The sequence below is a fragment of the Schistocerca nitens genome, chromosome 4 (genome assembly GCF_023898315.1).
Source record: "Schistocerca nitens isolate TAMUIC-IGC-003100 chromosome 4, iqSchNite1.1, whole genome shotgun sequence".
NCBI lineage: Eukaryota > Metazoa > Arthropoda > Insecta > Orthoptera > Acrididae > Schistocerca > Schistocerca nitens.
The window spans coordinates 125498401-125524079 of NC_064617.1; the positions used below are offsets into that span (position 1 = coordinate 125498401).

At 42.0% G+C, this 25679-nt stretch overlaps 1 protein-coding gene across 1 annotated transcript in view; it reads right to left on the minus strand.

The window, feature by feature from the left end:
* Positions 1 to 25679, minus strand: part of LOC126252854 (E3 UFM1-protein ligase 1 homolog) — a 61995-nt gene that overhangs the window by 20500 nt on the left and 15816 nt on the right. The window contains exons 7-9 of the mRNA XM_049953805.1: positions 25068 to 25256; positions 12756 to 12902; positions 10611 to 10822 (exon numbers count right to left, since the gene is read on the minus strand). Of these exons, the coding sequence (XP_049809762.1) occupies positions 10611 to 10822; positions 12756 to 12902; positions 25068 to 25256 (548 nt within the window). The remainder of the gene's footprint in view (positions 1 to 10610; positions 10823 to 12755; positions 12903 to 25067; positions 25257 to 25679) is intronic.

Genomic DNA, 25679 nt, shown 5'->3' on the forward strand with positions numbered 1-25679 from the left:
TGGCAACTACTCAACTGACCTAATGAAAACAATTGTGACATCACACTCATCGACAGAAGTTTATTGTTACAAAGTGTTGCATAGTTTTTGTGCCAAAGCCTTTGATACATTTTGCTGTCGGTAGACACGTGTGTGCCCTGTGTCCTTGTTCTTGTAAATGGCACATTTTCTTTGCAATTAAATTTATATTTTGGCATTTTTCTGTCATTTATGTTTTACTGCTGCAGTATAATTCAGCAGATTGAACTAAACTAAAATTGTTTGTTAGAGTTTGGTTCTTAGCAGTTGAAATTACAAAAATTTTAATGAAAACTGAAACAGTGAAAAAATCCCAGAATTCTAAAAAATTCACGGGTTCTTCCCAGCTTTCTTCTGGATAAAAAAATTTCCAAGTTTTTCCCAGATTACCCAATTGCTCCAGGGCATATAGACCCTGAGAAGATCATCATGATCTCACCAGTACTTGTGGGTACAGTTTTGGATTTCTTTTGCAGGGAGACATCAGATGTTTCCAGAGCTAAATATGCCACTTGCCCTTCACCTGTTTGAATGCTGTCTGACAGAATCATTCTCTTACCTGTTAATGCCTGCCCCCACACTACCAATCAAACGAAGGCTACGCTTCAGCAATTTCGGTGGGAGATACTGCAACATCCTCCATACAGCCCAGATCCTTCACTGTGTGATTTTCACATTTTGGCAACCTGAAGAAACTCTTGCATGGATGTTGGGGTCAATTGGACAAGGAAGTGCAAGAGTGGATGCGGTTGTAGAGCCATCAGCAGCTAGCCACATTGTACAAAACAGGAACTGATTGTCTCCTCTTCCAGCGGGATAAAAGTCTTAACACATGTGGTTATTACTTTTGAATGGAACAACTCCATGCTCCCACTGTGGTAGGTGTTTGGTTTTCATTTGACTGCCCTTCACAATATCTTAATCTATCCACATGCCAGCATCACACCCACCCCTCCCCTGACCACTGCTCTAAAACCAGGTGAAATACCTACTATCTACTGTTGCAAACCTGTTACAGACATTTTGTATGCAATCAGAAGCAGAATCACACATGAAAAAAGCAATATTACACAGCTAAATTGCTATTACTTGGCATCATTCTATGTATTTATACCAACTTTCTGCATATCTACTGCTGTGCATCATTCTATGTTTTTATGCCTAATTTGTGTGTGTCAGAATGAATGAAAACTGCCATACTATCACTAATGCTAGCTTGACCATCCTGTTGCCAAACATGCCACATGTTTGAGCATAAATGGTTTCAACAGTTGCTTCAACATTAATATGTCTCGGCTGAGCTTATTAAGAAGCCCAACAGAGTGCTGCCAATCTGTGGGGATTTTGAGGACACCATTAATGATAAGTCAGTAGTAGATGCCTACCCGATCCTCAAAGTCGAGCATATCTTCTCACGTTTATCCGAGGGATAACTCTTTGCCAAAACAGACCTTATGGATGCTGAATTCAGGTTACTGCTGGACGAGGACTCCCGATGGCGTTTGGTAATCAACAACTCTTTTGGTCTTTTCAAGTATAATAGACTGCCTTTTAGCATTCCATATGCACCAGCTATTTTTAGAGGTATTTGGAACAGCTCAAAAGGGAGATCGACAGAGTAGCAAACTACCTCAATGACATACCTACTGCAGGCAAGACTGCCCTGGACTTGGTGGACAATCTGCACTCTCTTCAAGATGATGCACCTTCAAGATGATGCACCAAGCTAACAAAGTATAACAAGGATAAATGTTCTTTTTTTGTCCACCAAGAAGAATATCTCGGACATGTTTCGAAGTCTTTTCTTCTTCTTCACCTTAATTATTATTACTAAAAGCCAACTGAAGTCTGTTCTTGGTCACATCAATTATTATTATTATTAAGTTTATATTATTATTGTAAGCTTATACCACAGGCAGCTGCCACTGCTGAACCCTTACATAGACTGCTCAGCAAGAAAGTGATGTGGCACTCGTCATTGGAGTGTGATAAGGCCTTCCAAGCTTTTGAAACAGGCACTGTTGCAGCCCACTTGTTTGGCAGAATGTGATCCATTCTGACCACTGATCTTGGGAGTAGATGAATCGGATTACAGGGAAAGGACAGCCCTTTCTCAAATCATGGACAGTGTAGTGCACCCTATCACACTTTTTTCCTAAACCCAGCCCAAAGAACGCATAGACAAGTAAAGAATGAGACCCTGACAGTCATTTTTGAAGTTAAAAAGTTTCATGACCGTCTATGGTCACCCATCCACTCTTCTCACAGATCAGAAACCTCTCTCCCTTCTCTGCTTTGGTGCCTACAAAGACGGTACAACATCTACAGCGATGGGCTCTTTTTCTCTCCAGTTATCGATATGAGATTCAATATCAGTGTACTGTTCATCATGCTATGCTGATGTACTTTCTAGGTTATCTCTGGGATGGGATCTGGCCTTTGAAGCAAAGCTTTATCTGGCTTTCCATTTGGATACATCAGCTGAGGAACCAGTGTCCACACTGCCGCTGGATGCTATTCTCATCACTCAACACATGGCAGAAGATCCAGTTCTGCATGAGATACTACAGAGATATGGTGGCTGGCCAATCAGAAACAGCTCCAGCATCCGGAGGTAGAAGCATATCAACATCATGAACTCTCAGTTCTCAGTGGGGTCGTCCTCTTTCATGGAGACAACAAGTGAACCTGGGTCGTCATACTCCCCATTCTACAGAAACGAGTCTTCAACCTTCTTCACGTAGGACTTTGGGGAGAGTTTCTAACTATATAGTTGGGGTGACAGCACATCTATCAGCACTGCATGGATGGAGACATCACCACTATGGTTATGGCGTGTCATACTTGTCCAACCAAGCAAGCAGCAACACACCGAAGGTTTTTTCCCTGGATGGAGATGTTGGACCTTCAATCCTGTATCCACTTTGATTTTGAGAGCTCCTTATTAATTCATACACAGTTTCCCATGTGTCTCTCGAATAGCAAATACTTCTGATCATGAAACTTTCCAAATCCTTTCTCGCAATTTTTTGTATTGAGGGCCTACATGAGATGGATAACTGTTCTGCGCAAAAAATGATATTCAGCTTATTCGTAGAGCTCCATTCCATCCAGCCTCTAATGACCTGGCCGAACATCCCATTTGCACATTTAAGACACAAATGTCTAAGCTGACTGTTCAACATCCTGTCAAAGTAGCATTGCCCCTCTTTTTGGCTTTTTACTGATCTGCTCTGCAACATGGTTCATCTCCAGGCGAATGTCTCCATGGGCACTTACATTGCTATCTGGTTTCCTTGCTGCTTCCAGCACAGCAAAATCTTCCCAGTGAGCAACAAAAGCAGTACCATTTTCCTGTCCACAGCCCAGTGTGGGCACTGGCTTTTCCAAATGGACTTTTGCAATAGGGCCCCCCCCAGGTGTGTGTCTTGCTTGCTGGGGCTATTGATAACTGAAGTCACTCTCTTCACCAGCACGGTTTTTCGAAAACATACCAATCATTTGTGACCTTGCCATGGGGGCTGTTCAGGTCCAACTACCTCCTCACCTCCTTTGTTCACAGATATGGTACCTTCATTGTAGCACAACCAAATCCAGTTGCCCCCACTTCCTCTGCAGTGCTGGCCAATGCTCCACCTACAGAGATGGAAATGCACCCCATCCTTTCAGTGCCACCGGAACCACTGTTGATCTGGAGGCCCCATAGGAGGTTGACATATGCTGTGCTTTCTCTTTGCTATTGGGGGGGGGGGGGGGGAGGGAAGGGTGGGGGGGCAAAAGGTATAACATATCTCAGCCAAGTGGGTACACACATCAGTCGCCTGTAGAATATATCTTTCAAGTGGGTCCTGAAATGAGTGTGGGCTAGCCTGCTGGCCACCAAGCAGAGTCCAGGTCACACCACAAGCCACCAGGAGGCATCAGATATGCCCCTAGAGGTTGCAACATACACAGATTAGTATATTGCACACAGACATGGGACTAAAAATAGTGCACAGAGTTTTCTGCCAAAGGTAGCCCACTCAAGGTCGCGCACACACCACAGGAGGCAGTCTTCACCGAGTAAGAGCTGAGAGTAATCATTCTTCCACAATTAGGGGCTTACTCCAGTGCATCCAGGAAGACGCATCACAGTCTACTGCCATTACAATGCTGAGTCTTCCTCCCGGAGCAACCACTACACTCCAGACCACTACCAGTCCATGTGTAGCCTACGAAGTTGTATCAAAAGTCTGGATCTGTAAATCATACTGATTGTTGATTTTGGCTGTAATAAACTCTGAAACTCTCACCTGTTGTGGACATTTATTATATCAAACTCCAGATAATATAACTGATATACTTGTTTATTTTCTGATCTATGTTGACAGCCAAATTCAGGCTGGTTTAAGTAATTTTCCATATCGGCTTTCTGACAGACTAGTTAGTGGCGATATTCATGTTGTTCTATTAGAATTGGCCTTCTGCCAAGAGCTATTTTGTGATCTGAGTATTTAGTCAGACATTTTTTGTTATTGTTGTAATTCGGCCATCAGCCAATTATTGTTTCGTATTTCAGCCTTGAGCCATGGTCACCACCACTATAAAGGAATCTGTGTTTACTGGTAGGAAATTAACTTTGTTTCTTTACATTCTGAGAACTGTTCTTACCCACTGACTAGATATGATGCATCAATCAATACAATGTAGTGATACATCCAACTCCTTGAATGAGGAGTATCACGTCCTTAAATACAAACGTCAGAGAAAATATGTTAGTAACAGTAGTCAATAAGTTGTGAGCACTGTTGGGAGGTGCTTTAAATCGTAGGTGCTAATACCACAGCTAACAATCCAGTGACTGTATGGAAGGGGGTAGTAGTCACACGACCATACCTACTGAGATGGAGATAAGAGTTCCATGGAAAGGACAGTGGGGAAAAAAGAGCTCCATCAAACCTAAGAACGTGAAGTGTCAAACACAATGAATGGATTGCAACTGAAGTTGAATAAGAGCTCTGTTATATACATAGTACGGAGAGGCAGTATACGAGTTGGAAGCTGTCCCCATATATCACGTATTAAGTTGTAATTTTGAAGATAATATAAGAAGGTGAATTGAATCTCACTTCTTATTTATGTCAAGGAGTGAATGAGAATGACTAATTTTCAGCTGTTTTATCTGCAGTCTGTAAGGAGGAAGTCTGAACAAAGTTAATAATATTTATCAGCAACCAAATGTTCAGTAAGTAACATTCATTGTATATAAAAGGAGTGTTCATGTGGCAATTTATTTAAGGCTTGGTGCATGAAGTGAAGTATAACAAACCACCATGCAGGCCACATCAACCTGAAACACTTCACTTCAACAATTAGGCATACATCTGGTGATGTAATTAAGCATGGCACAGAGTGATACGTCTGTTGGTGCCAAGTCACGTGGGTAAACAGCACCAGCATTTTTTAGGACTGTCGCAGACCATCTCGGCCACACTTGTCTACGCCAGCTGATATGTATCATGTGCTCTCCTGCGGACTAATTTACAGCGACCTTTTGAAACTTGCTGAATCCATGGGCATTGATTTGGACTCTCTTATACATATCGCCTGCTGTGCGTGCACCAACAGCATGTGTGGGCAGTGAGAGCGGTTTATATTAAGAGAAATTCCCAGCATGACAAAGTTACAATGCTTTCCAGCATTGTAGTGGAGTGCTCATAAGCATGCAGCAGTGCAATAGATTCTTTGCAGAGAGAGAGAGAGAGAGAGAGAGAGAGAGAGACACCATTGTGCTCTGGATCTCTGTCCCACACCTCATGCTCCTACTGTTGCCTACCCTGGTAACTGGCTATGCTGTAATGAGTGCTACTGCTACACCATACCACTGTTTATGCTCCTGATCCTCCTCAGCAGCATTTACATCTTAGAAAACTACAGCTGTCACTTCTTAACTAAATACTTTTTGTATTTGCTTTATGCCACCCATCATGAACAGTACACTGGCTAAGTAACCTTCCATACTAAGATAAAAATCCACACTACATGATCCATATGGACCTCGATGACAGGCAGACATCTGAGGATGACACTATTGACTGAAGTGTCATGTGGTACACTGCTCCTTGGCTACTGTGCTCTGCCCTACCAGCTGCCTTATGTGCACATCATAATAAATGTTTAACTTAATCAGTAAATTTCCAGAGTACTTTAATTGCCAACTCTGGAAGTATTTTTATCTTCTTCATTCAAGAAGTGTCAGGATGTTTTATTTACTGTGATTTATTAGTATCTGAACCCTTTCCACTCTCTTGCCCTAACTGTCAACAGATCCTTTTAATTATCCATTCCTGATCTCAATAAATTTATGTCCTAAACATTTTACTCAATTTTCCCATTCAGCCCCTGCAGTTTGGTGACTGATATCCCAACAATCCAGAGTTTCCCCACTGCCACCCACAGACATATGACTCTCCTCCTGCCTCCTGGTGCTTCCCTAACCCTCTTGGCACCATAAATCTTACCAACTCTCCCCCACTAAAACACTATATTCCTTTCTGTTACATCTCTTACATCCACATGTCCATGTTAATATTCATTAACAGTTAGTGTTGCTATGGCCCACCGAGGCAAGTGCAGAACAGCACATGCCTATGCATAGAAATTTGATTCACCCACTAAGAACACAACTGACTCAACCAACTTTCGAGTATTGCCCATCAGTCTGGTATCTGTATTTAGTAGGATTAATAGAGGAGATAAAGAGTTCATCCAAGGGAGAGCTGTACATTTTGCCAGGGGTTTGTTTACTATGCACAAGAGCATTATGAAACTGCTTGTCCAACTCCAGTGGCAGATCACAAAAAAGTATAGTTTATTCTGGATAGGCACTCTGTTAAAAATCTGGTAATGTGTGTTTCAGGATGAGTCAAGCAACACCGCACAAGATTACCATGAAGGAAAGTAACAGAAAACTGAGCTATATGGAGGCTTATTGGCAGTTGTTCTTCACATACTCCGTTCACAAATTCAAAGCTAAGAGGGATATAGTAGTGGTACACACTGTTAAGTGGCTTGCGGAAAACTGACGTCGTATGGGAAAAACAAAATCTAAGCTCTGATTATGATTATCTGACCTTTCTGTGTGCCTATGCGCCACACGCGGTACTTCTGTGAGTGAGTGACTGAATTTCTCCATCTTTTTTGCCAGTTATTTCTGTCTTGGAATTTTCCTTTTATAATGAAAGGATCCTTCCCTAATTTCATACCCTTTCCTACTGTGTGCTTATTCATCACCAATGTTTTTTCTCTCAGTTCATCCACTGCTTCACACCCCAGAGATGAAATTCTAAGGTGTCCATGCAAGACCACTCATCAAAAAACAAAAAAAACAAAAAAACCAAATTTTTTTACAAAAAATAATTATTTTTATTTGTATCAGAAGATTTTTCCTCTGGAACACCTGGAATATTTTAAATTTCTTGGTAGCATATGAATTTGCTGTGTCTCCCTTAATAGTTCAAAAAACCATTCTTTACTTTATAGCTTGGCAAATTCCCAATGGAACTATTCCAGTTTAATACTTTTCTACAAAGTGTATCTTCTATAACTAAATTCAGGAAAAACTATGACTCATCTGTGTGGTCTCCCATATAAAGTCACTGGACAAAATATAAGTCATACTTTAAAAGAGGTCATCGGCCACAGTAGAATGTCACTGTAAATGGTGTAGAGCTGATACCAATTCTTCACCATAGATATACACTGAAGCACCGAAGTCACTGGTATAGACGTGTGTATTCAAATACAATGATATGTAAACAGACAGTAGATGGCACTGTGGTCGGCAATGCCTCTATAGCACAACAGTTGTTTGTCGCAGTTGTCAGATCGGTTACTGCTGCTACAATGGCAGGTTATTAAGATTTATGTGAGTTTGAACGTATGTGAGTTTGAACGTGGGGTTATATTCAGTGCATGAATGATGGGACACAGCACCTCCGAGGTAGAGATGACGTGGGGATTTTCCCGTACAACCATCCAGTAAAACGTCAAATCTCCAACATCGCTGCCGCTGGAAAAGATCCTTCCAGAGTGGGAACAACAATAACTGAAGAGAATCCTTCAATGTGAAAAGTAAGTGCAACCCTTCCGCAAACTGCTGCAGATTTCAATGCTGGGCCACCAACAGGTGTCAGCATGTGAAACATTCAACGAAACATCATCGATATGGGAGCCGAAACCCACTCTTGTACCCTTGATGACTGCACAATGCAAGCTGTATGCCTCGCCAAGGCCCATCAACATTAAAATTGGACTGTTGATGACTGGAAACATGTTGCCCGGTCGGATGAGTCTCATTTTAAATTGTATCGAGTGGATGTATACGGGTATGGAGACAACCTCTTGAATCCATGGACCCTGCATGACAGCAGGGGACTGTTCAAGTTGGTGGAGGCTCTGTAAAGCCGTGGGGCGTGTGCAGTTGGAGCAATATGGGACCTCTGATATGTCTAGATATGACTCTGACAGGTGACACATATGTAAGCATCCTGTCTGATGACCTGCATCCATTTATGTCCATTGTTCATTCCAACAGACTTGGGCAATTCCAGCAGGACAATGCGACACCCATGTGTCCAGAATTGCTACAGAGTGGTTCCAGGAACGCCCTTCTCAGTTTAAGCACTCCTCTGGCCACCAAACCCCTCTGACATGAACATCACTGAGCATATCTGGGATGCCTTAAAATGTGCTGTTCAGAAGAGATCTCCACCCCTTCATACTCTTACGGATTTATGGACAGCCCTGCATGACTCATCATGTCAATTCCTTCCAGCATTACTTCAGACATTGTCAAGTCCATGACACGTCATGTTGTGACACTTCTGTACACTTGTGGGGGCTCTGCACAATATTAAGCACGCGCAGATCCATTATATGCAACCAGTGCAGTAAAATGGGCTCATATGGTGATGTAACAGAATGATAGAAAGGAACTGTCACATTTGGGCACGCCCATGACCATACTGTGAATGATGTTGCTCAATTTGTTGGCGTATCAACATGCTCCATCTACAAGGAATGTTCTATCACTCTCGCCATCTAAAGATGAATGTGGACAGTAGTAATAAAAAGATCACAACCAACAGGAAATAGGGGTGAATGTCACACCTTTGTCACTGACAATCAGTTTGCAACCGGACAGGAATTTCTGCCGTCAGTGAATGCAGGTTCACTTTGACTAGAGTCTGAGTGAATATTTCCAAGGGAAGGTCATTGCTCGCAGCAATACACAAAGCTGCACATTTTCAGAGTCAAACAATGCAGAAGCTGGACAGTATCTGACTGGAGGCACATAATGTGGTCCAACAACTCACGATTTTGCTTCTTTTCAGAAGATGCAAGATGTTGGGTGCACTGGTGGCACAGTGTGGCATTTAACCCACAGTGTGGAAGGCAGAGTTGAAGATCGAGGAGGTTCTGAGATTTTTTTGGGTTGGTTTTGTACCATGATTTGGGCTCTCTCATACATGTTGCTGAGAACATGAATCAGGATGTTTACTTCAACATTCTCAGAAACCATAAGTTGCCCTTTTTCCTACTGGTTCATTATGAATATGCTGTGAACACTCCCATTTTTCAAGAGTCAGCCATGTCCGTTGGGCTGCATGCATACATTCCTGTTTGTTCCACACTCGAGTACCCTACTGCACCTCAGCTGGCTACCTAAATAATCCATCCTTAATCCTTCAGAAAGTGCCTGGGTCTATATGGAACAGCAGTTAAAATGAAGCAGTCAATATCCTCACAATTTGGTAGCCCTATTGGTTCTGATTATCAATGAATGTGTTCAGCTGCATATGGCTCACCTGAAGGAATTGCAGACATTCTACCGTGCAGTACTAGGGCCATTATCAGGGTGAGAGGCAGTATCACATTATATTAGCATAATGTCTACTGGGAGTGACTAATTTTTTGTTCAATGTGATTTTAGGCTTAACAACTGCAGAGACAACAGATCTGTCAGTGATATTTAACTATGCTTGAATTGCAACTATGAGACTAATAGAGACCAGTAAAATTTTGATGTTTCCTCTCATTCAAAGATTATTGTTCAGTCTGGAGAATAACTGTACATTTTGTCAGCAATAACAGGGCTCAAATTTGTTTGAGTATGCTTGAAATGCAACTACAAGAATAACAGAGACCACAAAACTGTAGATCTTTCCTTTCATTCAAAGATTATGGACACTTGAGAGAATAACTGTACATTTTGTAAGTGGCCCTTTTAGATTAGGCTTCCTGAAAAGCATTCTCCACAATCTAAAGATAACTTTAACAATATTTCAAGTTCAGATAGCAATGGGATAATATCAGTTTCTCCAATATCTATGCCTTCTCTTTTTACCACAAACTGGAAAGGGTATGATAGTAGGAAACAAGAGGCAGATGAACAATGTGAGAACAGGAAATGAATACAAAGAGGTAAGAAGGCAGGGAAGGTGAAAAGGACAAAAAGAAATATAGGAGAAGGGATGAGCAGCACCACCAGAAGAAAATAGGAAGAGAAGAAGAAAATGCTAGAGTAATCGTGATTGACAGTGACAACTTACGAATGTAATGTTGCTGCAATTTCAGACACCAGTTCATCAAGTTCATCATCTTGTAAGGACTTCTCCTTTCTTAAAACTTCTTCAATGTCTGAAACACTAAGAAGTTCAAGCTTCTTAGTTGGTACTGGACCAGTATCTTCATCTGAATCCTCATCCTGCACATGACCACGCTGAGGTTTCTTCTTCAGAGATTTCATTTTTGTTTCACGACCCTGAAAAATAGAATGAAAGAAGAGGGAATTAAAACTGAGCCAGGCTTAAAATATATGGAGTTTACTGCATGATTTAAAAGTGGAATCCTCTATTTAAGCAATGTTTTTGAATTGGAATATCATTACTTCGGAAACATTCCACGTGGGAAAAATATATCTAAAAACAAAGATGATGTGACTTACCGAACGAAAGCGCTGGCAGGTCGACAGACACACAAACAAACACAAACACAAAATTCTAGCTTTCGCAACAAACAGTTGCTTCGTCAGGAAAGAGGGAAGGAGAGGGAAAGACGAAAGGAAGTGGGGTTTTAAGGGAGAGGGTAAGGAGTCATTCCAATCCCGGGACGGAAAGACTTACCTTAGGGGGAAAAAAGGACGGGTATACACTCGCCCGCACACACACACATATTCATCCACACATATACAGACACAAGCAGACATATTTAAAGACAAAGAGTTTGGGCAGCTTTCCTGACGATGTATATATATAATCACAGCATTTCCTTTGTGATGATTAATAAAGTTCATAGCTGCATGGATTCAAGATAATCTTGACTTCAATTTCCCATAAAATTAAAATAAGAAACTACAATGAACTGCATTTTCTTACATAATTATCACTTTTGAGGGGTGCTTGTCTAGTGGGAAACAGTAAGTGTTGAACTTGATGCATTTATTAGAAACAGCAATACGATCAATTGCCAAACAAGTGGTTTCAGGCATTGATGTGTTGTAATAACTGTACATGTGTTCTGAATCTACCTTTAGGGAGAAATTCGCTGCTACACAGTAAAAACTGAAAATTCCAGGGACAAAGAGAATTTCTTAGTATGACAAGAAAGATGGAAGAACTAATGAATTTAAAGCACTACTTAATGCTACGACATTGAAAGGACCAATATCAATTTGGCTACCATCATAAGGCCATGAACAGCCCTGTTAAATGGCAGGTAAAGTTGTGATACACTACTGGCCATTAAAATTGCTACACCACGAAGATGACGTGCCACAGACGCGAAATTTAACCGACAGGAAGAAGATGCTGCGATATGCAAATGATTAGCTTTTCAGAGCATTCACACAATGTTGGCGCCGGAGGCAACACCTACAATGTGCTGACATGAGGAAAGTTTCCAACCGATTTCTCATATACAAAAAGCAGTTGACCAGCGTTGCCTGTTGAAACGTTGTTGTGATGCCTAGTGTAAGGAGGAGAAATGCATACCATCATGTTTCCGACTTTGATAAAGGTCGGATTGTAGCCTATCGCGATTGTGGTTTATCGTATTGTGACATTGCTGCTCGTGTTGGTTGAGATCCAATGACTGTTAGCAGAATATGGAATCGGTGAGTTCAGGAGGGTAATACGAAACACCGTGCTGGATCCCAACGGCCTCGTATCACTTGCAGTCGAGATGACAGGCATCTTATCCGCATGGCTGTAACTGATCATGCACCCATGTCTCGATCCCTGAGTCAACAGATGGGGACGTTTGCAAGACAACAACCATCTGCACGAACAGTTGGATGACGTTTGCAGCAGCATGGACTATCAGCTCGGATAATGCATGACCGCATGTTGCAGGTCCTGTACGGGCCTTTCTGGATACAGAAAATGTTCAACTGCTGCCCTGGACAGCACTGACCACTTGTAAACACCAGGATTTTGCATTAGTCTTTGCTACTAGTAATTCTTTTTATGCACAGTGATTTACATGGTCAAACACACCCATATAAAAGCATTATACACATTTTTAAAAATTATTTGGAGTAGAAGCAGTTTCCAAGCAGTTCGAACCCCAGAAGTCCTTGTCTATTTTTGTTATGGTCAAGAACTTTTTGAGATTAAGACAACAGTACATTTTCTGGTTTGCAAAAATGAAAACAGCCAACACAGAAGAGAATCAAGAAGGGCAGATTCCAACACTACCTGTGTGCCACCCCCACCTTTTCCTCCAGCAGCTTTCTTGCGTCTTTCTTCACGACGGTCAACTTTAGTCTCCTGTTCCACTGCCACTTTCTTATTTGGTAGTTTGTTTTCTATCTGTGCTGCAATGTAAGCACCAGAAGATACTGCCTGAAAGTACCAAAAAAAGTAGACATAAAAATTAATGGTAAGTTCTAAAAACAAAATCATTTCCTAACACACATACAGGAATATTAAAAATCACTTAACATAAAATTTATACTAACAAGAAGCAGTAAACACAAGCATATAATTTTAGTCACACAGTCAGTAACTTCCACAATTATAATTTCTTTAATATGGAAGTAGATAGGAAAAGTTTGGAAACATGACACCATCCAGAAATGAACTAGGGAAGGCACCCAAAACACCAACTCAACAATTTAGTGATACAGCTTGAGAGCATGAGAAAGTACCTTGTGTTCAACAGAAATAAAAGTAGCATCAGGTGTGCTGTAGGAAGTGCAATAGCACCACTGAAGTACATTAGTACAAGTAAACGATATGATCAGCAATGCATTCAGATTGCTGACAATGTTATTGTTTATAGGAATCTGTGCTCAAATGTATGCTTCGGTAGATTCGTTTTTAAATCTCTGCATGTTAATCTAATTTATTAGACACACATTTTGCATTTTCGCCAGTGTCTACAGTAGAGTTTTGTAGCATACACCAACAGTTGTTTTTCTATTTGTTTGTTTTGGAAGCTTTTGCTCACTTGTTGGCACTAGTCAGTTAGACAGGCTGCAACTGCCAGCCAAGACAGAGCAGCAACAGCGAAGTAAACGTTTTTGTGACATTTTACGGGCTCCTAACCAGGAGTGAATTATACAGTTTCACCTTGCGCTTTGTTAGTTTCGTTTTTGAATTTCTGTGTGCTAATTTAATATTTAATAGACACAGTTGTCATGTTTTCATCTGTGTCAGAAACTGATTTTGTGACATGTTACAAGTTCCTAATAAGGAGTGAATTATTATCACATGCACGCTTTTGTACTTGAGTTTTTGAGTCACTGCATGTTAATCTAATTTAATACACACACTTATTGTGTTTTCATCAGTGTGTATAATAGAGTTCTACAGTGAATACTGATAGTCCTTTGTCTATCTGTGTAGTGTATGGATAGGGACTGTGACTTCTGTGCACAAATGTGAGCCGAATTGTGAGACTTTGCTCTCAGCTCCAGGCTGTGTTCATTTGAGTTTCATAGATTGAGGCTGCAGTTGATGGGCATCACTGTTGTTGGCCAGCAGTAGGGATCCAATGGACATCCAGCACGACCCAAAGGTCCACCGATTGATCCGCACCAGTGGCCAGCCCACATACTGCTGGCTTTGAGGTTGACCCCTCCCCTGTGGATGAGTGGGAGGTCACCTCAAAGTGTGGCAGTCTGCAAGATACTTCCCGCAAGACTGAACCTAAGGCCTCCCCAGTTAGTCTGACAGTGGCTGACAGTGTCTCTCAGCCAGGTGCAGTCACTTGTCCTGTTTCAGAGAAAACCTCTCAGCCTACAAGATCTGGGCAGCCACTGAGGTTATGATTATTGTAGTTAGCAGCTCCAATGTTAGATGCATTATGGGGCCTCTTATGGACATGGCTGCTGGTGTGGAGGGGCAGGGAGGGGGGGGGGGGGGAGGTTAAGAGAGAGAGAGCCAACAGGCACTCCTTGTGCCTACTGGGTGGAGTCAATACAGACATGGAACAGGTACTCCTGGATGCCATGAAGAGCCAACTACAAGTGGTAGCTCGCATTGGTACCAATGATGCATGTCGCTTTGTGTCGGAAGAGATACTCTCTGGTTTCAAGCAGCTATCAGAAGTTGTACAGGCTGTCAGTCTTGCTTGCGAGATGAAAGCAGAGCTCAGCATTTGCAGCATAGTCGACAGGACTGATTGCCGATCTCTGGTACAGAGCCCACTGCAGGGTCTGAATCAGAGGCTCAGATGGTTCTGCAACTGCGTGGGCTACAGATTCCTCAACTTGCACCATAGGGTGGTGGGGTTTCAGGTTCTGCTAAACAGATCAGGACTCCATTAGATTTATGAGGTGGCTACACTGGTAGCGGGGGCTGTGTGGAGTGGACTGGGCAGTTTTTTAGGTTAGAGCATCTCGGGGAATCAGTCTCAAAGGGCTCAGGTCAATCACAGGAAGAATGTAGATCTAGGAACGATCAGTATCACAACAGTAAATTGACGTAGCTGTGTTGGGAAAGTACCAGAGCTCAAAGTGCTAATAGAAAGCACTGATGCTCAAATTGTTATAGGCTGTGAAAGCTGGCTAATACCGAAGATAAGTTCAGACGAAATTTAAGCTAAGGGCCTAATGGTGTTCAGAAATGATAGGCTAAATACAGCTGGCAGTGGTGTGTTTGATGCTGTTAGAAGTAGCTTGCCTTGCAGTGAAATTAAAGTAGACAGCTCTTGCAAGTTAGTATTGGTAGAGGTCATTCTTGGCAACTGGAATAAAAAAATAATTGGGTCCTTTCGACAAACTCCCAATGCAGATGATGCAGTTGCAGAAAGGTTAAAAACAATTTGAGTCTCATTTCAAATGTGTACTCAACTCATACAATTACAGTTGTTAGCGACTTCAACTTTTGCTCAATATGTTGGCGAAAGTACATGTTTAAATCTGGAGGTATCTACATCTACATCTACTTACGTACTCTGCCAGCCACTGTAAGGTGCATGGCCAAGGGTACCCTGTAGAAATACTAGTCATTTCCTCTCCTGTTCCATTTGCAAATAGAGTGAGGGAAAAATGACTGTCTATATGCCTTCATATGAGCCCTAATTTCTCTTATCTTCGTGGTTCTTACGCGCAATGTATGTTGGCAATAGCAGAATCATTTGGCAGTCAGTTTCAAATGCCGGTTCTCTAAATTTTCTCAACAGTGTTTCTCGAAAAGAAAATTGCCGTCCCTCCAGGAATTCCCATTTGAGTTCCCGAAGCTTCTCCATACCTCTTACATGTTGTTCAAACCTACTGGTAACAAAACTAACAGCCTGCCTCTGAATCGCTTCGATGTCTTCCTTCAACCTGGTATGAATATGAAATCCTTGAGAAGTATTGAAGAATACGTCGCACCGGCGTCTTACACGCAGTCTACTTTACAAGTGAATTACTCTTTCCTAAAATTCTTCCAATAAACTCAAGTCAACCATTCGACTTCCCCACCACAGTTCTAACATGCTTGTTCCATTCTCACATTGCTTTGCAATATTATGCCCAAATATTTAAACAACTTGACTGTGTGAAGCAGGACACTTGTTATACTATATCCAAACATTACAGGTTTGATCTTCCTACTCATCTGCATTAACTTATATTTTTCCACATTTAGAACCAGCTGCCGTTCATCACACCAACTGGAAGTTTTGTGTAAGTCATCTTGTATCTTCCTACAGTCACTCATCTTTGACACATTACTGTACACGACGGCATAATCATCAAACAACAGAAGATTGCTGGCTACCCTGTCCACCAAATGAATTATGTATATACAGAACAACAGTGAGCCTATCACACTTCCCTGGGGCACTCCTGACGATACCCTTGTCTCCGATGAACACTCATCACCAAGGACAACATAATGGGTTCTATTACTTAAGAAGTCTTTGAGCCACTCACATATCTGTGAACGTATTCCCTATGCTTGTACCTTCATTAACAGCCTTCAGTGGGGCACTGTGTCAAATGCGTTTTGGAAATCTTAGAAATATGAAATCCGCTTGTTGCCTTTCATCATAGTTTGCAGTATATCATGTGAGAAAAAGTGCAAGGTATGCATAAAACATCATCTGAAATTGTGCTAAACACATTTTCTGAAAATTATTTCAAGCAATTAGTTCATGAGCTCACTCCAATAGTAAACAGTTGTGAACACACACTTGACCTCTAAGCAACAAATAATCCTGATGTAATAACGAGCATCAAAACAGATGCAGGGATCAGCAAACACAGGGATGTAACTCCCAAATATTCCAAAAATAAACAAAAAATATACGTTCAAAAACGCAGATAAAAATCTGCGTGACACCTTCCTGAGAGACAATCTCCATTCATTTCAAATTAACAACATAAGTGTATACCAGATGTGGCTTGAATTCAAAGAAAGAGTATCGATAGCAACTTTGTAAAGCTGCAGCAGGGTAGAGCGATATGCACCCCAATTGGTGCTGCTCAGGCAACGGAGGGCACTGAGGTGCTGCCAGCACTTCTGCTTAAGCTGTCAAAGATGAGGACACCAAGTCAATCGAGTGTCAAAAACCAGTCTTAAGAATTGATAGGTCTCCACTATTGTGACTGGATGGTCATGAAGGTAAAGTTCTGGGTCCGGATGAATGGTATGACACCAACAGAAGTGCATGACACACGACTTTGCAGCTGAAAACTGGAAGCTGTGGGCTAGAGCCCTAGACTGCACCTTGTGAATGGCTCCCTGTAGGCACCGCTGAGTAACACCAGTACTGGAGCAGCAGTATGAAATGCAGAAGTCATCCGTATACAGAGAAGGTAAGACCAACAGTTCTACAGCTGCTGCTAGACCATTAATAGCCTCTAAAAATAGACACACACTCAATACAGAGCCCTGCAAGACTCCATTCTCCTGGATGTGGATGGAACTATGGGAAGCACAGGAGTGACAGGAAGTTATGGATAAAAATCTGGAGTGGGACCCAGAGACCCCACTCATACAATGTGACAAGGATATGAAATCACCAGGTCGTGTTGTATGCTTTATGTAAGTCAACAAAGACTACAACCAGGTTTTGCCGTCTCGAAAAGTCTGTTCCGATGGCAGACTCAAGGGACACAAAATTATCAGTGGTAGAGCAACCCTGGCAGAAGCCACCCTGACATGGATGGAGACAGTAAGCCATGTGACTCCAGGACCCGACCCAACCACTGACATACCATACGTTCCCACAGCTTACAAAGAATGTTGGTGAGGCTAATGGGCCTATAGCTATCCACATCAAGCAGGTTTTTACTGGGTTTCAGCACCAGAATGATGGTGCTCTATCGCCAATGCGATTGAAAGACGATATTGCACCATATCCGGTTGAAGATGATGAGGAGCTGTCGCTTGCAGTCGGATGAGAGATGTTTAATCATCTGACTGTGGATCTGATCTGGCCCAGGAGCTGTTTCAGGGCAATTTGCAAGGGCACTGAGGAGCTCCCACTCCGTAAATGGGGTGTTATAGGATTCACTGTGGTGTGTAGTGAATGAGAGGACATTCCCTTCCAGCCGCCGTTTGAGAGTGCGAAAAGCTGGGGGGGTAATTCTCTGACGCAGAGGCTCGAGCAAAGTGCTCAGCTAAGTGCTCGGTAATCGTGTTTGCGTTGGTAGATAACACGCCATTTATGGTAACACTGGGAACACCTGTTGGGGTCTGGTATCCAAAAACACATTTGATCTTTGCCCAGACTTGGGAAGGCGATGTATGGCACCCAATGGTAGAGACATCTCTCCCAACACTCCCGTCGTCTGATAAGTTGGCGAACACGGGCACGGAGGCGTTTAATGGCTATGAGGTGCTCCAGGGAAGGGTGCCACTTATTCCACTGTAGAGCTCGCCGATGCTCCTTAATTGCTTCAGCGACTTCCAGCTACCACCAAGCGACTGCCTTACGATTTGGGCACTCTAAAGAGTGAGGTGTCACAATTTCTGTCGCAGAAACAATTGTTGTAGTCACCTGCTCAACCATCACATTGATGTTACCATGTGGGGAAGATTCAGTGGTGACAGCAGAGGTGAAAGTTTCCCACTTTGCCTTGTTTAAAGCTCATCCGGGCAGATGTCCATGAGCCTGACGCTGGGGCAGTGACAGGAAGAAGGGGAAATGGTCACTAACACACAGGTCGTTATGTGCTCTCCAGTGGATAGATGAGTGAAGTCCTGGGCTGTAAATTGATAAATCAATGGGCAAGTAACTACCATGAGCCACACTGAAATGGGTGGCGGCCCCAGTATTTAAGAGGCAGAGGTCGAACTGAGACAGTAAAGTTTCGACATTTCTGCCTCGGCCAGTAAGCATGGTGCCAACCCACAAGGGGTTATGGGGGTTAAAATCTCCTGAAAGTAGGAAAGGTTTAGGGAGTTGATCAATCAGTGCAGTTAATACATTCAGGGGTAATGCACCATCTGGAGGAAGATATAAATCACAGACAGTTATTTCCTGTGTCATCCTTATTCTGACAGCCACAGCTTGAAGAGGGGTTTGAAGGGGCACAGTTTCACTACAGACTGAGTTTAGGACATAAACGTAAACTCCACCTGTCACTCGACTGTAGTCGCTACGGTGGAAAAAACTGCTGCAATTCCACTGGAGGATGACATCGTGATACTGGGAAGGCATGGAACATTCAATGAGGCAGTTTATGCCTCAGGTCACCTGCTGCCACTGACTTTTTGCCTGAGCAGTATATATCCATTGTGTCTGAGGGTCCGGTGAGATCTAGGTCCTCAGGGGACCTCATCCTCAGACACAATGGTGGTGGTGTGGGTGCCACCACAGTGCCTTGGTTCTTGGGGGTAGTTTTCTTTTTAGGTTTCTCTCACTGTTCATTAGGTTTGTCTGGTTGGGAGGGCTTAACTGATTCAGTCTCAGGGACTGAGGAGAGCCATGAAGCCCTACAACCAGCTGCTTTTGAGCTCCACATCAAGAGGCCAAGTGTAGTCTTCCGTCTCTAAGACATGACTGGGGTTGGCAGAGCTGATGGTGCCAGAACTGTTGTAGCGGCAGTGTAAGATGATGTCATACATACAGGAGGCAGGCATTCAAATTTTCTCTTAGTCTCAGTGTAGGTCAGTTGGTCCAAGGTCTTGTACTCCATTATTTTACTTTCTTTCTGGAGAATCTTTCAGTCTGACGAGCAATGCTAATGGTGCTCTCGGCAGTTGACACAGATGGGAGGTGGAGCACATGGACTACTGGGATGTGATGAGCATCCGCAATCTCGACATGTGACACTGGATGTACAGTGGGAAGACATAAGGCCGAACTTCCAGCACTTAAAAGTGCCACATCAGAGGAGGGATGTAGGGCTTTGCATCACAGCGGTGGGCCATCACCTTGACCTTCTTGGGCAATGTATCACCCTCTAAGGCCAAGATGAAGGTACCAGTGGCAACGTGATTATCCCTCGGACCCCAGTGAACACACCGGATAGAATGTACACCTTGCCGCTCTAAACTGGCACGTAGCTCATCGTCAGACTGCAAAAGAAGGTCCCTGTGAAATATGATACCCTGGACCATATTTAAGCTCTTATGCAGTATGATGGTTACAGAAACATTCCCCAGCTTATCACAAGCGAGTAATGTCCGTGACTGGGCAGAGGATGCTGTTTTGATCAAGACTGACCCACATCACATTTTGGACAATCCCTCCACCTCCCCAAACTTGTCCTCTAAGTGTTCAACAAAAAACTGAGGCTTCATTGTCATGAAAGATTCCCCATCAGCTCTCGAATATAAAAGGTACCGAGGCGAATAAGATCCGCTGCCATCCTTAGCCTGATGTTCCTCCCATGGTGTGGCCAGGGAAGGGAACGATTTGAGGTCGTACTTCTGTGTGTTAAATTGAGCTCGTGAATGCTTAGAGACTGCTGGTGGTTCACCACCAGCAAGAATGATGGACTACACCTCATTGCATGTCATCCGCCCTCATGCCACCCACTCCGACCAGGGGCCCTCCCCACAGGTGCCACCCGGCCACAGCAAAGGCCACCTGGCAGGATGGCCATGCCGGGAGTCCCGAAGCCCCAGGGGGATGGGCATGTTCCCCTTGGCATATGTGGGGAGTTAAGGGCAAAGGCGTCAGCAGAGCAATCCCTGTGTGGTCAGGGGGCTACAACAAACAGGGTACATGGCGGCCCCACCACAGCAGACTGGCTACCGTGCTGGATATCAGGTGCAAAGAAGTCCATGTTCATCGTCGACGCAGACAATGACACCGCATAGTGCATGGTGGAAAATGCACCCAGGAAGTTGTTCTCGCCCAAGAAATGGAGAAAGAGTGGGTCTGTATTGAGACAATGAGAAATTGGGCTAAATCTCAATGCACGATGGATACTATGCACCATGTAAGGCGCCCTTCCCCAATTGGCTCGCTCTTCGGGAAAATTTTGAAAAATGGAGGTCAAACACTACAGGTGCCATCACAAAGACCAAAACATATGAGACTCCTTTTAATCACCTCTTACGACACGCAGGAATACCTTGGGCCTATTCTAATCCCCGGACATGCAGGAGGGTCTTCCAGTCCAGACTGTAGAGGAATTAGGTTCCTTTCACAGTATGCTGACGCAATAGCACCATACTTAATCGTATACAATCACTCTAACAACGAAAGACTGGAAAGCTGCAAAGGTCACACCAATATTCAAGAAAGTCAACAGGAGTAATCCATTAAATTACAGGCCCACATCATTAACATCGAGGATGCAACAGAATTTTGGAACACATACTGTGTTCACACAAGGTAGTGTTATAGACACTCTGCTGTTCCTTATCTATATGAACAATTTAGCAGACAATCTGAGCAGCCGTCTTAGGTTGTTCGCACATTATGTTGTCATTTATTGTCTATTAAAGTCATCGTAAGAGCAAATCAGATTGCAAAATGATTTAAGATAGACATCTATATGGTATGAAAATTGGCAAGGGACCCTAAATAAAGAAAAGTGTATGGTCATCTACATGAATATGAAAAGAAATCTGCTATATTTTGGTTACACAATAAATCACAAAAATCTAAATGCTGTCAATTTAACTAAATATCCAGGAATTGTGATTACTGACAACTTAAATTGGAAAGCACGCACAGAGAATTTTGTCAGGAAAGCAAACCAAAGACTGCATTTTATCGGCAGAACACTTAGAAGATGCAACAGATCTACTTAAGAGACTGCCTACACAATGCCTGCTCATCCTCTTTTGGAGTACTGCTGCATCGTGTGGGATCTGTACCGGATAGGATCCACAGAGTAGAAGGGCAACACATTTGGTATTATGTTGAAATAGGGGGGAGAGTCTCACGGACATGATATGGAATTTAGGGTGGATACCATTAAAACAAAGGCGTTTCTTGTTGCAGCAAGATCTCCTCACAAAGTTTCAATCACCAAATAACTCCTCCAAATGTGAAAATATCTTGTTGACACTAACCTACATAGGAAGATACAACCATCATAATAAAGTAAGTGAAATCAGGGCTCACACGGAAAGATAAAGGTGTTCATTTTTTTCGTGTGCTGTTTGAGAGTGGAATAATACAGGATTTTTGTGAATGTGGTTCAAGGAATCCTCTGCCAGGCATTTAAGTGTGATTTGCAGAGAATCCTTGTTGATGAAAGGACCTGAGAATGTGTTTTTACTACTTTTAAAACAGTACTAGCTGGCAAACCCGACACTGTCCAGGTACTCACTTTGCCAATTTTCTATTAGGAATAGACATTTTCTGGACACTAGGTAAAACTGCTTTGTGTGTCTACAATGCGATTTTATAAAGGCCTCTACGGCAATGCCTTTTTGTACCTCTAGAGATTGCTACTAATTTCACGTAAGTCTTATTGCACGAGTATCTCAATAGTACAGAATATGACTTCATATATCTTGATCTACATTATGCAGGTGGTTCTTGCTACCACAGCACTTTTTGGCCAGCATTAAAGGATATATGTACCAAGTTTGGTTGAAATCACTCCAGTGGCTTAAGACAAGATGTGGGAGCACGCACAAACAATTTTTATAATATGTGTGGATTTTTGAAAGGGTATAAGACAACACAATTATAGAACACATACAATATTCAGAACACTGTTTGGAAACTAAGTGATTATGTGGTTTTCTGATTCATGCACCTAATGCCAATGCTACTAGATGCTGCAAAAATTATGTATTGTAGGTGTGAGCCTAAAATGCATCTGTTCCTATTCACGTAGTTATATAAAACAACAATTGTCTTCTCTCAGGTAACATGCAAATGAAAAACTATTTGCCTCGCAGATAAGCATCACTAGCTGTCAAACCAAATGGCAGTCAGCTACTCTGGTACACATTAAAATCTACAACCTGACAAGACAAGGGGATTCATACCCCTCATAAAATTTTTGAACCCATGTTATAGGCATATAATCACTGATTCTTCAGTTTCTCCTGGCATATTTGTTGCTCAAACAGTCCACAGGTGTACTGCTGGTCCATAGTGTCCAACGGGCACAATATTTCGGCGATCAGACATGTCGCCATCATCAGGCGCGCTGACAAACTGAGCTCCTGAGGACAGGTGGCCGTATTAAATCCCCTCCCCTCACGAGGTGTTCTCTTCGCGGTCCGCGCCCCGTGTGTCGTGTCAGCAGTAGCCAAGAGAGGGGGGAGGGGGGGTGTTCTTTGTGACAATTAATATTCCATATTCTGAATACCTCATTGCATATAAAAACTTCATTAAAGAATAAATGTTACAAAATTAAGTGGAAATTAAATGTCACAGTAAATACTTGTATAAGTTATGTTACAAAAAATGCTAAAAGCATAACAAAGCTGCTCACTTTTACAGGACAGTTTAAATATGGCGCTGCAAAATAGAATGACCTTGTCTCTTCTGAGGGAATGGATGCAGGTATGACCGTCCTCACCAGTGACAATATCGACCACAAAGGTATCTCTCATAATGTTAACACATTTTATTTACAAGTCTACTTGATTGCAACGGATTCAATACTCTGCTTGTCAAGAGGAAGATGGATTTCCTGGAAGTCCAGGGCAAGATTCTATATTGGATACATTTTCTGGTTACTCTGAAAAGCACTCTGCGAGTTGGAGCAGATGAGTTAAGTCTTGGCATATTTCATCTCCTCGACAATAGTGAAACCAATATATAATTTTGTAAAAAAATGCAGGACACTCTTTGAGTAAACAATGGAACACCCAACTTAGTATCTGTGGAACCATCTGTGTCATCAAGTTTATCTTTTAAATTGTAATGGGATATAAGTTTATAATTAAATTTTACAATGCTCATACAGAATTATTTTCTCTATCGCGCACTGCAAGAACTGATGATCTGCTGGATGGACAGTACCCACCTGTGCAGTTCAGATGTGTGAGTGTTGGGAGTAAGAAAGCCTAAAACACACATACTGAAGCAGCTGTTGGAACCATCAGTACTGTGGTATGTAGCTTTTTTAGCAAACACATCATAAAGCTTGCACTTTGGCACAATGTTGAGGTCAGCCATTAGTGCAGGCAGGCAAGTGATATGTTGCCATATCCGCAAAGAACACTGCACAGTAACCGTAACACAATTTCTATTTGATGTGGCTGTTTTCATATGTGGCATCATATTTCAACATACAGGAGGTGGCTATGACTGGAATGCAGAAGGAAGTGGTGAGTGGTAGGAAATGGCAAGTCTCGTCCTTGGGTCGTCCACATGGGAACTGACCTCTGGAGAGCCAAATTGGGAGTAAGTGTAAGATAGGAATGATATGGCATAATGCTCACATTTGAGTAAGCAACAGAATACTATAAGGGCTGCCTTTTTAGTTTTAACAAATGACCACTAGATGGCACAACTGAGATGTGACATTACTGACTGTTATTCCAAAATTTGTAATTTGTTATTACTGAAACAATGACATCTCAAAACTGGCCAAGTAGTTTGCTTACAATGAGTGTTTAAAGCAGCAGTTTGTGAAAAACAAATTTCATAGGACATTTTCATTGAACGGTTTGTTGGATTTTTGTAAAGACCTAACTTAACAACAACATAATTTATTTCCACTTTTGGCAATCAATCACCTTCAGAAAACTAGATTACAGAATTTCATCATGGCTGCGCTTCTGTGAAGCAAAACCCAGCTGGAAGGCTACAAATGCCTGCCTGACAACTCACTAGTGAGTGACACTGAATTATCTACACTGAATGGGTATAAGGGAAGTTTTAATATTTCCAAGGTTTGTTCACAAGTTGCCTGAGTAAACGTTGAATTTTAAGTTTATGTCGAAATAAAAAGAGACAACTTGGGGTTTACTAAGTGGTTATACAATAATAATTTTATTAAATCAAAAATGTCCAAACCAAACATATGAGAGTCATTTTGTATGGTTGCCAATAAATTTAGTCAATTATAATGTGGATGCTCATTGTTCATTCTGTGCTATTAAATAATTAAAAAAAAAAAAGCATAAACTGCCTCATTATATCAGAGGGAAAATACTTTCTCGTGAATAACTAAGATAAGAAGAAATATAACAACTCACATTTTCTGCTTTCTTCTGAATCACTGTGTCGAAAGATTTAAGAAGCAGATGTAAAAAGGCATCAGAAACCAAAATAGTCTTGTTAAATATATGCATTTCTTGATTCGGGAACTTATTTTTAACATTCTTTACAACTCTTTCCAACATATGTTCAGCATCTTCTTTCTCAAATACTGGTGGAATAATATCCTGTGGATAAAATGCAGAGGAATATACATAACTGTAACTTTACTTGTGTGTTTTTAACATAGAAAGTGCTCTATTCAATGGCAAGAATAGCTAGATGTCTTCCCAAACACTTACAAATTACAGATCAATGTGCAAGCAGACCAATTTATTTGCAAAATATATGAAAATAGTGCCCTGCATTGAATAAGTTCACAATCAAAATACACTATAGTTTTCAGAGAAGTGACTTTTTAATATGTATTGGAAACTTAGTGATAAGAGAGAGCTTGTAAAACAGAGATTTTGTATTGGGTATCTTAGAACAATATCCTGCCACTGACTACTATACTGTCCAGTTTATGCAGTTTATGACACAGAAATTATCAAATAATTGAAAATTACACTGCAAGACAAAAAAATAGGGGGGGGGGGGGATGCAATCAC